Source organism: Danio aesculapii, chromosome 16 (genome assembly GCF_903798145.1).
Source record: "Danio aesculapii chromosome 16, fDanAes4.1, whole genome shotgun sequence".
Classification (NCBI taxonomy): domain Eukaryota; kingdom Metazoa; phylum Chordata; class Actinopteri; order Cypriniformes; family Danionidae; genus Danio; species Danio aesculapii.
In genome coordinates, this window is record NC_079450.1 from 57,445,675 (window position 1) to 57,458,229 (window position 12,555).

The 12,555-nt window shown below is 39.2% G+C and overlaps 1 protein-coding gene across 1 annotated transcript; it reads right to left on the reverse strand.

The window, feature by feature from the left end:
• Positions 1-1,709: 1,709 nt before the first annotated feature.
• On the reverse strand, positions 1,710-12,235 carry si:ch211-201o1.1 (NLR family CARD domain-containing protein 3). The gene is made up of 14 exons (XM_056476011.1): positions 12,155-12,235; positions 11,157-11,263; positions 9,683-9,796; positions 9,474-9,587; positions 9,258-9,371; positions 8,988-9,147; positions 8,639-8,858; positions 6,789-8,559; positions 6,442-6,615; positions 5,937-6,110; positions 5,689-5,859; positions 4,657-4,830; positions 4,451-4,497; positions 1,710-4,191 (listed from the first exon to the last, which is right to left on the reverse strand). The coding sequence occupies exons 2-14, from the start codon at positions 11,225-11,227 to the stop codon at positions 3,671-3,673; spliced, it is 3,825 nt and encodes a 1,274-aa protein (XP_056331986.1). The 5' UTR covers positions 11,228-11,263; positions 12,155-12,235; the 3' UTR covers positions 1,710-3,670.
• Positions 12,236-12,555: the final 320 nt, after the last annotated feature.

Consider the following 12,555-nt stretch of genomic DNA (forward strand, 5'->3'; position numbering starts at 1 on the left):
GTGTGTGTGTGGTGTCACAGTGCCGGATGAGTGTGTAACTCTCTGTAAAAGTAATTCAGCACCACAGGCTTGTGTTGTGTTCTGCTCCTCCATAATGAGCTGGAGATTAATCCAGCTCTGGTTAACAGCAGAAACAGGAATTACTGGCAAACACAGAGAAGCTGATCATTATTAAAACATATCACCCAAAGCTGGAATAATGGAGGACAGAACATGAGGGTCATATTTCATCCTCATTCCTCTTCTCCTCCATGCTGAAAGTGAAGCTGAATCTGACTCTGGAAATCCAGATGTAGTTTCAGGATGATGAAGGAAGCTTCACTGATTATTGTAGGCTATGATTGATTAGTTAAAGCCTCAAACACAGCAGCAGGTCAAATCTGACAACACTTTAAAATGGCTTTCCATTAACAAGCGTTGTCACAATGACTTTTGTTTTGAAAGAAAGGGGCAATAAACAACTATGTAACTGTGTAATTGTTTTGTTTGTTACTTGCCATAAATACATCATGACCTGTTGTAGTCTTTATTATAACAGCTTGACATTATCAAGATAACATAACTTGCCATAAATCCGTCATAAACATTACGAAATGTGTCATTAGCAACACAGTCTTGTTAAAAAGCATCATACACATATGGGTCAAAGGAGATCTCTCATTTTGTTGTCTGCATTAAATTACATTTATCAAAAGTGACATTTCTATATACAGAACATAAGCATGGTGATAATACAGATTCTGTTTGAAATGATGAAAACATACAGATGCCAAATGTGTAAAAACCTAATGGCTTTAAGATCAGTGCTGATATTTCAGACAATTAAAGAATATATTAGAGCCAAACTGTAATGCTTTATTAAAATATGTAATCAAATTATTATTATTGTATATATGCCAGACTAGATTTCAAAATCTATTGTTATACTCAATGACATTTCAGAGTCGTCATCTGGAAGTGGACAATAGTGAATGTTTTTTGCTCAGAAAAATACAATAATACATCATATATTTCCACACAAATACAGCACACATCAAACTTTACAGTTTCTTAAGTTCATGTTCAATAACATAAAAATACTGGGTTCTTGAAAAAAAAGTACGAGTTAAATGCTGGGATATATTTGGGAGAGAAATGTGTGAAGTTCATCTGAATAAGTGTCAAGTCTAAACACATTTTATGAAAACACAAATACTTCAGAAACACACATCAGAAATCTGCAGCATGGAAGCATTTCAAAGTGTCCTCAAAATACTCTGTGTATATATAGACAGCGAGACGCAGCGGCGCAGTAGGTCGTGCTGTCGGCTCACAGCAAGAAGGTTGTTGGTTCAAGTCCCAGCTGGGTCAGTTGGTGTTTCTGTGTGGAGTTTGCATGTTCTCCCCATGTTGGCGTGGGTTTCCTCCGGGTGCTCCGGTGTCCCCCAAAGTCCAAACACATGTGGTACAGGTGAATTGGGTAAGGTAAATTGTCCGTAGTGTATGAGTGTTAATGAGTGTGTATGGATGTTTCCCAGAGATGGGTTGCAGCTGGAAGGGCATCCGCTGCGTAAAACAAATGCTGGATAAGTTGGCGGTTCATTCTGCTGTGGCGACCCCAGATTCATAAAGGGACTAAGCCGACAAGAAAATGAATGAATATATATATATATATATATATATATATATATATATATATATATATATATATACATATGCATTTGCAGTGCTATAGCATCAGGAATACATCGAGTAAAAACAACTTAAAGTGCAAGTTTAAAGGCTGGCAATATATGTAGTCCAGGGGGGCCCATTCCTGTTTCTGGAGATCTACCATCCTGCAACCCTGATCAAACACAACTAAACCAAGTAAATCTGCGGTCACACTTTGTGAAATCCTGTCGTAAGGTGCTGTGAAAAGAGATGTGTTTAAACAATTTGATTAGACATTAATGAAGCGAGCGAATGTTTTACATTTCTGTCCAGAGAGGTCCTGTTTTGATCTTCAATTGGTTTCCGATTTCGCTGGTCAGAGTTCACCAAGCTTGAACGAGTGAATTGCGAAACTTGACGCACAAACTCGCGTTTCCGTTCTGTTGCATTTGTGTGCGTATGAATGGAAGTCTATGGGGAGAAAAGTCCAGTGTGACCGTGGCTTTAGTAGAATCTGAAGGAGCACTTGTTAATTAAAGACAGGTGCGTTTGATCAAGGTTGCAGGTGAACTCTGCAGGAAGGCAGATCTCCAGGAACAGGATTGGGCATTTGACCCACTATATACAAGTACTTTGAGAGGAAAAGGCAGCATACTTGAAAAATAATGCAGGTCAAGTATGATTTGGGCAAAGCTGTTTGGTGACTGGATACAGACAAATCTCATGTAGGCTACTCGTAGAAATGGGTTACCAACAATTTTTACTACATATTTGCATTCTAAAAAATGCTGGGTTATTTAACACAAATTGGGTAAAATATGGACTAAACCAAACAGTGGGTTAAATTTGGTCCTATTAATTTAATGAATATAAATAACCCAGTAGCTGGGTTAGTCCATATAACACCCATAACTGGGTTGAGATACCCTGGCATTTTTAGAGTGTGCTATCATGCTATTATTGTATATTGTGCTTGATTAGTATCGTGTCTAGTGGAATGTTACAGATTTTAAATACAGTGTTAATCATTTATTTGTGTTTTAGTAATATATACAAAAAGCAATACAAAACCTAGCTATCAGCAATTATCTGTGGTTAAGGCACATTAACCTGTTATTCTCTGTCTGATAATCAGTGTTTTCATTTAAATTGTAAAGGTCTGTGGTGGGGCATCCTCAAACATAAGTTTATATTATACATTTGAATGCTTATAATCTATTTAGATATACATCACTGCGACATTTATTTTACTGTAAGAAACCAATTAACAGTTAATATACTCCCAACCCATACCCAAAGGCCTGTTTTCCAATTATCCCTATTATAGCTTTCCAGACACTGAAGTTTAACTTCCATATTTATAATTAATTTAATTGGTCAGTGGTCAGTGGCACCAGTGTTTTTGTTAATGTCCTCATATATGTGGGTGTACAAAGACACTACATGTCAATGTTGAGGTCAGTTGTAATCCACATTGGCTTATAGTTATGGTAACCCTAGGGTTAGAGTAATCCCTAACCATGTGGCCAAACCATGCTACCTTTGACAGTGACCTCAGATTGAGCTCATACAAACACACTCCATTCAGGAGTTACAGACATTGCTGTAAAATCTCCTACTTTGAACGTTAGTCAGTACTGTTAGGAAGCTGACTCGAAATGTCTCTTTTATTCAGAGTCCATAGTATCTGGTTCTGATTGGATGTAAAATATATGGCTAGTTCACAAAACATTTACAGAAAGTTTCCAAATTCATATAAGAATGTCAGTAGAGCCAATGTAGCGCCACCATCAGGCTACTTGAGGCAGGTCTCAGTCATGTGGTAGATGGGGACGGTACTATGTGTCTAAATTTAATGTGTCCACATCTTACTGTTTTGTCTGAATAATCAGTTTTAGAGCAGAACGGTGATCTGGACTTTTCTAAGAGTTACAAATGTGTTCAGTGCCATCTTTACATCTGCTTTTTTTCTTTTCTTTTTATGCAAACAATGTACAAAACACTTATTTAACAAATGATCTGACATCCCTCTCTGGGTCTAGTTCATCTCACAAAGACTCACTGAAGAGCAAGTCATAAAGATAAAGCCTACATGTAAAGGCCTAGTGAAAGTCGTGAGGTGTGTGTGCAGGTGATTGAGTCTGTCATTATGAACACTGTAATATGACAGGCTTCCATGTTCCTGGTCCACATAAACACCTATTCTTTTAGACCGAGTGGACACTGGGAATGTACGAGTTATTTTGTTATTCTGCCACAGATTTAGTTTACCATCCTGACACATGAGACTGGGGAATGTGTTGTTATTTCCCATTAAATCCTCTGTTCTATCTGAGCTCTTATAGGCCACTCCAACACTAACCCCACCTGTACACTTCACCTCAAAGTAAGAGCGATCAGCCAGAGGCTCTGTGCACATGACCTGTGGATACAGTGTGTATCTGTCTGGATTAGCAGGATATTTCTGATCCAATGTGGTCTCTGATATTCTCCTGTTTTCATCAGACACTATCAGGTGTGGATGCACTGTGTCTGGATTCACTGTGAGCTTTAAGGCATCTGCAAAAAACAGCATCTATGGTCACTGAGTGCTAAAATTTACGATCAAACTATAAAAACAACAAAACTAAGAACAAAACATATGCTGAGACTTCAATTGATCTATTAACTGTTTTTAGGAATGTGACAAGTGAATGATGTGATTGGCTTAACGGCAGTGTTCCATGCATCTCATTTTAACAATGTTCTCACATTTAAAAATGGTAGTATATGTTTTAAATTTAATATACAATATTGTGTATTTGCAAAAGATACCTACATTTCCTCAGACCTGGTTTCATTCGACACTCTCCGCTATACTCTAATCTGGGGATGAGAAAAGACAGATTTAAAACATTTAAAACACAGAAGCTTGTAGTACTGAGGACTCTTATAGATGGTCAACAAGTAAAAACGTCTGAACAAGCTGTCAGTCTATAATTCCCACATGTAGTATACAACATAATAATAAAGTTAAGCACATACTGTAGTTTCTCCAGCTTTGTGTTTGGATCTTCTATTTTAGCAGTGAGCAGCCTGACCCCTGACTCTCCTGGATGGTTGTAGGTTAGATCCAGTTCTTTCAGATGACCAGTGTTTGAATCAAGAGCTGAGGTCAGTGAACAGCAGCCCACCTCTGTGATCATACACCCCGACAGTCTGCAGGTAAGCATACAAACAATGTTCTGACAGCAACAAATTCAAAAGATCACCCTAACCTTAACCTTGCAAAGATCACAGCTGCTTGCAGTTTTCAGGTCCAGGTAAGTTTAGTCCTGGAGAGCTACTTTTTCTTCAAAGTTTTTGCTCCAACCATAATCATACACACCTGAACAAGCCAGTTCAGGTCTGAGTGTTACTAGAAAGCAACAAGCAGCTGAGATTTTTGGCAAGGCAGGATTAAAGCTCTGCAGGCTGTGGCTCTCCAGGACCAAATGTTCCTACCCATGTATTAGACTCGTGAATTTCCTGCCAGCCAGGAATCTTGAAATTCTGATTTATGGTCAGCTGAACTTCACAGACCACACTGCTAGAACTGCCCACTCCTGCAGGCTGATTAGGTCCTTGCTCTGAAGGGATGCTATACAACTCCTTGTCCACCCAACTCTCTACTATTGGCTAAAACAATTATTTAGATGCCCGTGCACTCAAGAAGTGTGTATTCTGCAAGTTATGGTGTTTGTGCTGCCATAACAAAATAGCTCAAAATCTCTTTCACCAATTTTTAATTTTCAGTGTTTCTTTCTGGTGGAATGACCTGCCCAAACTGACTCAAACATTTTTCAACAAATGGCTAAAGGCACATATTTTTTCTATCTAGCATTTGGAAAAAACCATCGCATAAATGACTGAGTTCAATTATATTCAATTATATATATATATATATATATATATATATATATATATATATATATAGTTAACTAAAGTAACAGTGATGCATACTATAAGCAATAATAAATTAAGGTGACCTTTGGTGGTATTATTGCAATGTAGTGACAGTGCCATCTTCATGCTTACCCCAGTGTCTCTAATCTACACTGTGGATCCTTCAGTCCTGGTGAGAGCAGCTCCACTCCTGAATCCTGCAGATCGTTGCTTTTCAGCTCCAGCACTTTCAGATGTGTGTTAGATTTCAGAACTGATGCTAGATGAGCACAGCTTGCCTTTGTGAGACCACACCGCTTTAGCCTGCAGAAATAGATTGATTACATCACTAACCAAATTAGATAGTGACACATCTAAATCCTCTCACAAATAATACTTACTTGAGTTTCTGCATTTTACAATTTTGACTAAGTAGCCCATCACAAAGTCTTTTTAGTCCACGATCAGCTATCTTATTGTAGCTCAGGTCCAGTTCTGTCATTTGTGAATTGACTGAATTCAGAACTGAGGCCAAATTTGCACAGGACTCTGATGGAAAAAAACAGCCAGCCAACCTGAAGTGCAGAAGCAGACGATTAGACACCAGAACCAACCGATGGTCATTACTATATTCATCTAACATTTCAACTGCATCAAAACAATGATGTTCATAAATTATTCCTAATACTAATTATGCAAGAAATTCTAAAGAATCATGATTTAAAGCATGCATTTAAAATCAATGTATTTTACTGAACACTACCTGGGTATTCATGGTCTTCATAAATTTCTACTTCTCTGTAGTTTAGTTAATAAATATATGACACTATTAGCCAAGATATGGTTCTGAAAAGAGCTAAGCTTGTAAGAGATATCTCAAACATGCCGATTTCTTACACTAGTTACCTCAGTTTCTCCACTTTAGAGTGTGGACTCCTTAGCCCATCCAAGAGGACATTCACTCCACACTTCTCTAGTTTACAGTTGCTCATCTCCAGCTCTGTCAAGGCTGAGTTGACTGACTTAAAAGCTGAGGCCACCATCCTACAGGGCTCAATTGAAAGATTTAAGCAGTCCAGCCTGTAAACAAGATGACATATCATTTATTCATGTTTTTTGCCAGGTTAAAACACTGTTCAGACAGTAAATAAAGGAGTTCTTACATATTTGATTGTTATTATATTTCTGTTTATCTAGCAATGTACATATTATTAGCAAACACTGTACAATAACAATAATCAGTAAAGACTGACCTGGCCTTTTTGCAGATCCTGAGCACCGGCAGCAGTCGTAGCTGGTTTGCTGTTGATGTTTGAAATGTCTTCATGTCAAACTCCTCTATTTTCTCTCCAGCTGTCAGGTAGACATAAGCCAGAGCTGACCACTGCTCAGGATCCAGCTCGCTGCCCAGCAGTGTTCCTGATTTCATGGCAGCCTTTATTTCTTCAACAAGACTGTTGTCGTTCAGCTGGTTTAAACAGTGGAAGAGATTGAGGATTCTCTCAGGTGATTGCTCCAGTTTGACCTGCTCTTTGATGAAACTCACAGTCCTGTTTGTGTCCACACAGGGTTTACAGGAAGTGTCTTTGAGAAGATCTTGCAGCAGATTGAAGTTGGAGTCTACAGAAAGACCCAAAAGGAAGCGAAGGAAAAGGTCGAGATGTCCATTTTCACTCTGCAAAGCTTTCTCCACTGCAGTCTGATGCACATCACAAAGACCAACGCTGCTTTTGGATTCATCTTTGAGAAAAACATTTCTCCCGTCATTAACGCAGGTGAAGTGAGCGTATATCGCGGCCAGAAACTCCTGGTAGCTCACATGCAAAAACCTGTAGAGCTTCTCTCTGTACAGTCCCAGCTCTTCTGTGAAAAACTCTGTGCACACGGAGTACTCTGAGACTTTACTCACATCAATGCCCCCTTTTCTCAGATCCTCTTCTCTGAAGATCAAATCCCCCTTCTCCATTTGCTGGAAAGCCAGCTCCCCCAGTTTCAGAATGAATCTTTGGTCAAATTCAGAGAGTTTCTTTGGGTTATCTCTATCAGCTCCATTGAACTTCTTGTGCTTGAAGCTGATCTGAAGAAGCAAAAAGTGAGTGAACATCCCAGTCAGAGTTCTGGGTATTTCTTCTGAGTTTCCATCCCTCATCATGTCTTCCAGCACAGTGGCAGATATCCAGCAGAAGATGGGCATGTGGCACATGATGTAGAGGCTCTGGCATGATTTGATGTGTGAGATGATTTCATCTGCTAGAGTCTGGTCGCTGATTTTCTTCCTGAAGTATGTGTCTTTTTGATGATCATTGAACCCGTGGATCTCGGTGACCCGATGGACATACTCAGGAGGGATCCGGCTGGCTGTGGATGGTCGTGTGGTAATCCAGAGGAGAGCTGAGGAAAGTAGATTCCCCTTGATGAGATTTGTAAGAAGGGCATCCACAGGAAGCTTCTCATTTATATCAGAACAGTAGACATTGTTATGGAAATCAAGAGGATACCGACAGAGCTCTAAACCATCTAAAATAAACAGCACTTTCAGATGTTGAAGATCTGCTTCTTTCAGCTCAGGAGCGTACTGATGAACCAGCTGTAGAAGACTGCAGCTCTCCTCTCTATAGCTGAGGTCCCGGAAGGGAAGATGGATGATGATCTCTATATCTTGGTTTGCCTTTCTCTCCGCCCAGTCTAGAATGAACTTCTGCACTGATACATGCTTTCCGATGCCAGCTATGCCCATCGTCAGGACTGTTCTGACTTGTGTTCTTTGTCCTGGACGTGTCTTGAAGATCTCATCACATGCATATAAAACCTCTTGAGTTGTTCTGCTTTGAGAAATCATTTCATTCCTCAGCACCTCATGCTCATTATTTATCTCTCCACTTCCACCCTCAGTAAAGTAAAGATCTGTGTAGACCTCCATCAGTAAACTCTGATTACCATGATATGAGTTTCCTTCTATGATGTTTTGACATTTATTCTTAAGCTTTGCTTTATTTGCATCTGTGATTGTTTTAAGTGGATTAGCTAGAAGAAAGAAGGAGATGTTTAGATGCACTGAAAATGAATGAATTAAAGCCTTAGCCTGAATGTAAATATGGACTACCTTTAGTCTGGAAGTGTAGTATGATTCTCAGTGCTGCCTCTCCTCCAAAACTCTTCATTATGTTCTCAGCAGCCTCAGAAACACTGAGCTCCTCTGACTGACTCCCTAAGCATCCTGGGTAATCCTCACACAGCTCTCTTTTAAAGGTTTTGAAGTCCTCTCTCCCCATGTTCTCCATAATATGTAAAAGCATTGACTGACTGTCTGGAACATCAGCTTTCTGCAGTGAAATGAAGCAGTGTGCACCAGAATGATGCTCATCAACCATGAATGACATAACATAAACTCCAGTTGTCTTTTAATGAATTGTGTGTTGAATAACTGAATGGGTCTTTGGTGGAAAACTAACCGCAGTGTATGTTTTCCTGTGTCCTTGGTGCTCTTCCTCAACACAGATGCTGCAGATGTGGATGTTATCAGTCTGGCAGAACACATCCAGAGCTCTGTGGTGCCGCTGACAGACTCTTTTAGCAGGTGTGGACTCTGTATGGTCACCTACAGACAACCTCCTGCAAGAAAATTCCAATGGCTCTGCTGACTTCAACTTGAATGAATGCTTTGACCATTATGGAGTATTCAGTGTTATATGTTTTGACAATTTTAGCACATTTTCTCAAACCTTTTTATATTTCTCTGTGCTCTGGCAATGAAATTCAGCGGTGGAGAGATAGATCTGCCACTCTTCATGGACAGCTGCGATGGTGCAGATGAGTCTGATGTCTTCTGTTTGTCTCTATTAGTAAATCACATGCAGAACAGTTACCACAGATACATGTGCATGTTTATCTTCACACACACGTTTTTAGATTTGTTCTCTGATGTATTTAGAGCAAACCTGTCTGTGTTCTCCTGTTGTCCTGCAATAAAGTTCAATGGAGGGGAGATTGATCTGCCACTTTTCATGGACAGATGTGATGCTGTGGATGAGTCTGGTCTCTCCTGTTTAGCTCTATTAGTAAAACACAGACAGAACATTTGAGTATGTTTAATTTTACAAATAAAAGTGATGTTACAGCTTTCTTCTCAGGTGTTTTTCCTACAAACCTTTCTGTCTCTCCCTGTTCTCTCGCAATAAAGTTCAGTGGTGGAGAGATTGATCTGCCACTCTTCAGGGAGAGCTGTGATGGTGTGGATGAGTCTGATCTCTTCTGTTCATGTCTAAGGTGGAAGAGAATTTTGATCGAGAGCATCGCACAACATTTTCATCAATCTGAATAATTGTAAATACAAAAATCTGGTGTGATATGGAACTGTATCGTGGTCAGGACTGGCCTAGATCTGCTTGCTGTGCATTAGTCATTCAGCTGGATTTCCTTAATGTGTTATCAAGCCTCTAGAAGTTTACCCAAAATGCAGCTCGTTTGGGCTTCACACAGCCCACATCGCACCCCGCTTTATCTCTATGCACATTTAGCTCATACCAAGATCAAAACTTTGGTGCATAACATCTCCTGCTCTACATACTCCTACAAGTCTACTCCTCATCCAGAAGCCTTTGGTCCATAAATGAGAATCTCCTTAATCACACAGAGGCACAAATTCACTTTCCAGGACCTTCTTATTTACTGTTCAGGTAATGTTCTGTGTCAAAACTCTTTCAGTCATGCAGAGCTGATGTAGGTTGGGTTGTTTTACATATGGGTTATATCAACACAATCTCACGGCAATTCGTAACTTGTGGATTTAGTGGCTAATTCGTATGAATTAGTACAATCTAATTCGTCCAATTTAGTATGATTTGCTCATCCCCCAATGACGGATGGGTTTAGGGGTGGGGTTAGGTGCCCCGCCTCCTTTTTAAAATCGTACAATTTCATACGACTGAACTCTGAAATTAGCCACTAAACTGACTAAACATAAAACACTTATGTTTTCTCGTGAGATCAGGCTGGTTATATGCACAGTAGTGTTGTTCAGCCACTGAAATCTCCAGGTGAAAGATTGATGTGATTGTTTTTAGTTTCATAAGGTCCTTTTACAGCATTAGTAATGTACATTTATATTCAGTTTAACAACAAAACATCAGTAAATAGCGCTATTCAGCCTAGCCTGCTTTACTAAGGTCAAGATGCTTTTATATTCACATCACATGGGTTCATTTTTGATCAATGACAGCCTGTGACGCGCTCGCTATATTGTTTACCGCTACTCTGAATATTCGCTCTGAAATAGCAGTCATAGTAGGTATGGTTTAGTAATGAGTGTAATTCCTGCAAGCCGCCGGCCAAGCACGAGTCGCTGTGTGAGGGTTCTGCTGTCATCTTTAAGGTGCGCGCGCTTGTATTTCAGGAGGTGTGGCTTTGGACGGCAGGGGTGGGACTGTGTTTCAGAGATTTATGCTAGCCGGTTAGCACTGTCGCAGATTACCTACTGCACCTTTAACTTATTCAATTTAAAAATATATACAAAAAACCCTACTCCAATAGGGAAATGGAAGACAAAACTTTCATTGACGCCTCTAAATCTAAACACAGCCCAAACCGATGTGTATATTCATGTGTGTATTTGGTCATCTTACGGTTCAGATTGAAGGTCTTCTGGACTGCTCATAGTGGCGGAGGCTTTACTAGACTCTTCAGCACTCATCATGAACTAATTCAGCAGTACAGCTATATATAAAATACCCTTCAGGAGACAAAAAGGAAATAATCTTGAGATTAAAATAATTCAGATAATGCAGCTTAATGTTGTAGCCAGCAGAAAAGTTGTACACTCTATACTATACAGCTACTGCAAGACTGCTCTAAAACCGCTGTCTAAAACTAGTTTCACATTTGACAGGTATTCCCCTCAGCTAAAGTCCACTAAGGAACCATCTAAAAAACTCCACCCACAGAGCAAAAATGTTAGCAGTGGTCAATGATGACAAAAAAACCCTCTACATTACTCTAAATAAACTGCTATTATTTAATTTACTGTACGAGTATATATTATTATTATCATCTTCATTATATCATTTAAATTAATTTAAAACACTTTATATCTGTTCATTATATCTGTACCAGTTCCTGGAGAGTGGTATATATATAAATAATCAACAACTGTGCAGGCGCTGGGGTGTTTTGAGATATAGCTTGTTCACATAAACAACTGAATAAGATTAGCAACTAATAATTGAATATAAGTTCTACTAACTATGTATTTCTGCATGTTTATCTCTGCAGAACACATTACTACATATTACAAAACATATTAATGTGCAAAAATATAAATGTAATAATAATAAACTAGCTTTAACCCTAAACTGACAGTTAAACTGTTTGCAGTTCACCCATAGATCACGGTAAGTAGGAAACACATCTCTTTAATCGCTTGTGTAAATTCATATGTGTAAACTATGGGCCAACAACACGCACAGCCTCTCTCTTAAACCCTTTCTCTGTTCACGGTCATTAAAAGCAGCAGTAACCAAGCATAGGCTACTTGTATCTTTGAAAACAGCCTACATGTCCTCGAGAAGCCTTAAACGCCTGCCTGACGGTGTTTATAGACTACATTAGCATTCTTGAGACTCACCGATCGTCCCTCTTGCTCGATGGTTTCACTTTCGCTTTTATTGTGGCGCAGTTTGAATTTCAGTTAGTAACTCAGCCAGAAGAGCAGTAGTTTCCGCTGAAAACCGCACACGACACTGTTTATGGCTTTTACACACACACACACACACACACACACACACACACACACACACACACACACACACACACACACACACACACTAGACGCTGTAATGCACATTATAAACTCTCACCCCAAAATAACTTGCTCTTTGAATCACAATAGAAAAGATTAGAATCAATTAATATTCTTCTCTGTATAGCAAAACACTACAGGCTAGTCTTAAAATGAAAGAACTTTCCATCCAAAAAAAACTGTTTATTTACAGTAAAAAGGGATAATTTATAAAAAAACAAACTTAA

Excerpts from the sequence above, each read along its gene's own strand:
- si:ch211-201o1.1 (XM_056476011.1), bottom strand. The coding sequence starts at position 11,227 with ATGATGAGTGCTGAAGAGTCTAGTAAAGCCTCCGCCACTATGAGCAGT. Across the intron at positions 9,148-9,257 it reads GCACAGAGAAATATAAAAAG|GAGGTTGTCTGTAGGTGACC; the intron begins GTTTGAGAAAAT and ends ATTTTCTTGCAG. Across the intron at positions 4,831-5,688 it reads TGTAGATTAGAGACACTGGG|ACTGTCGGGGTGTATGATCA; the intron begins GTAAGCATGAAG and ends GCTTACCTGCAG.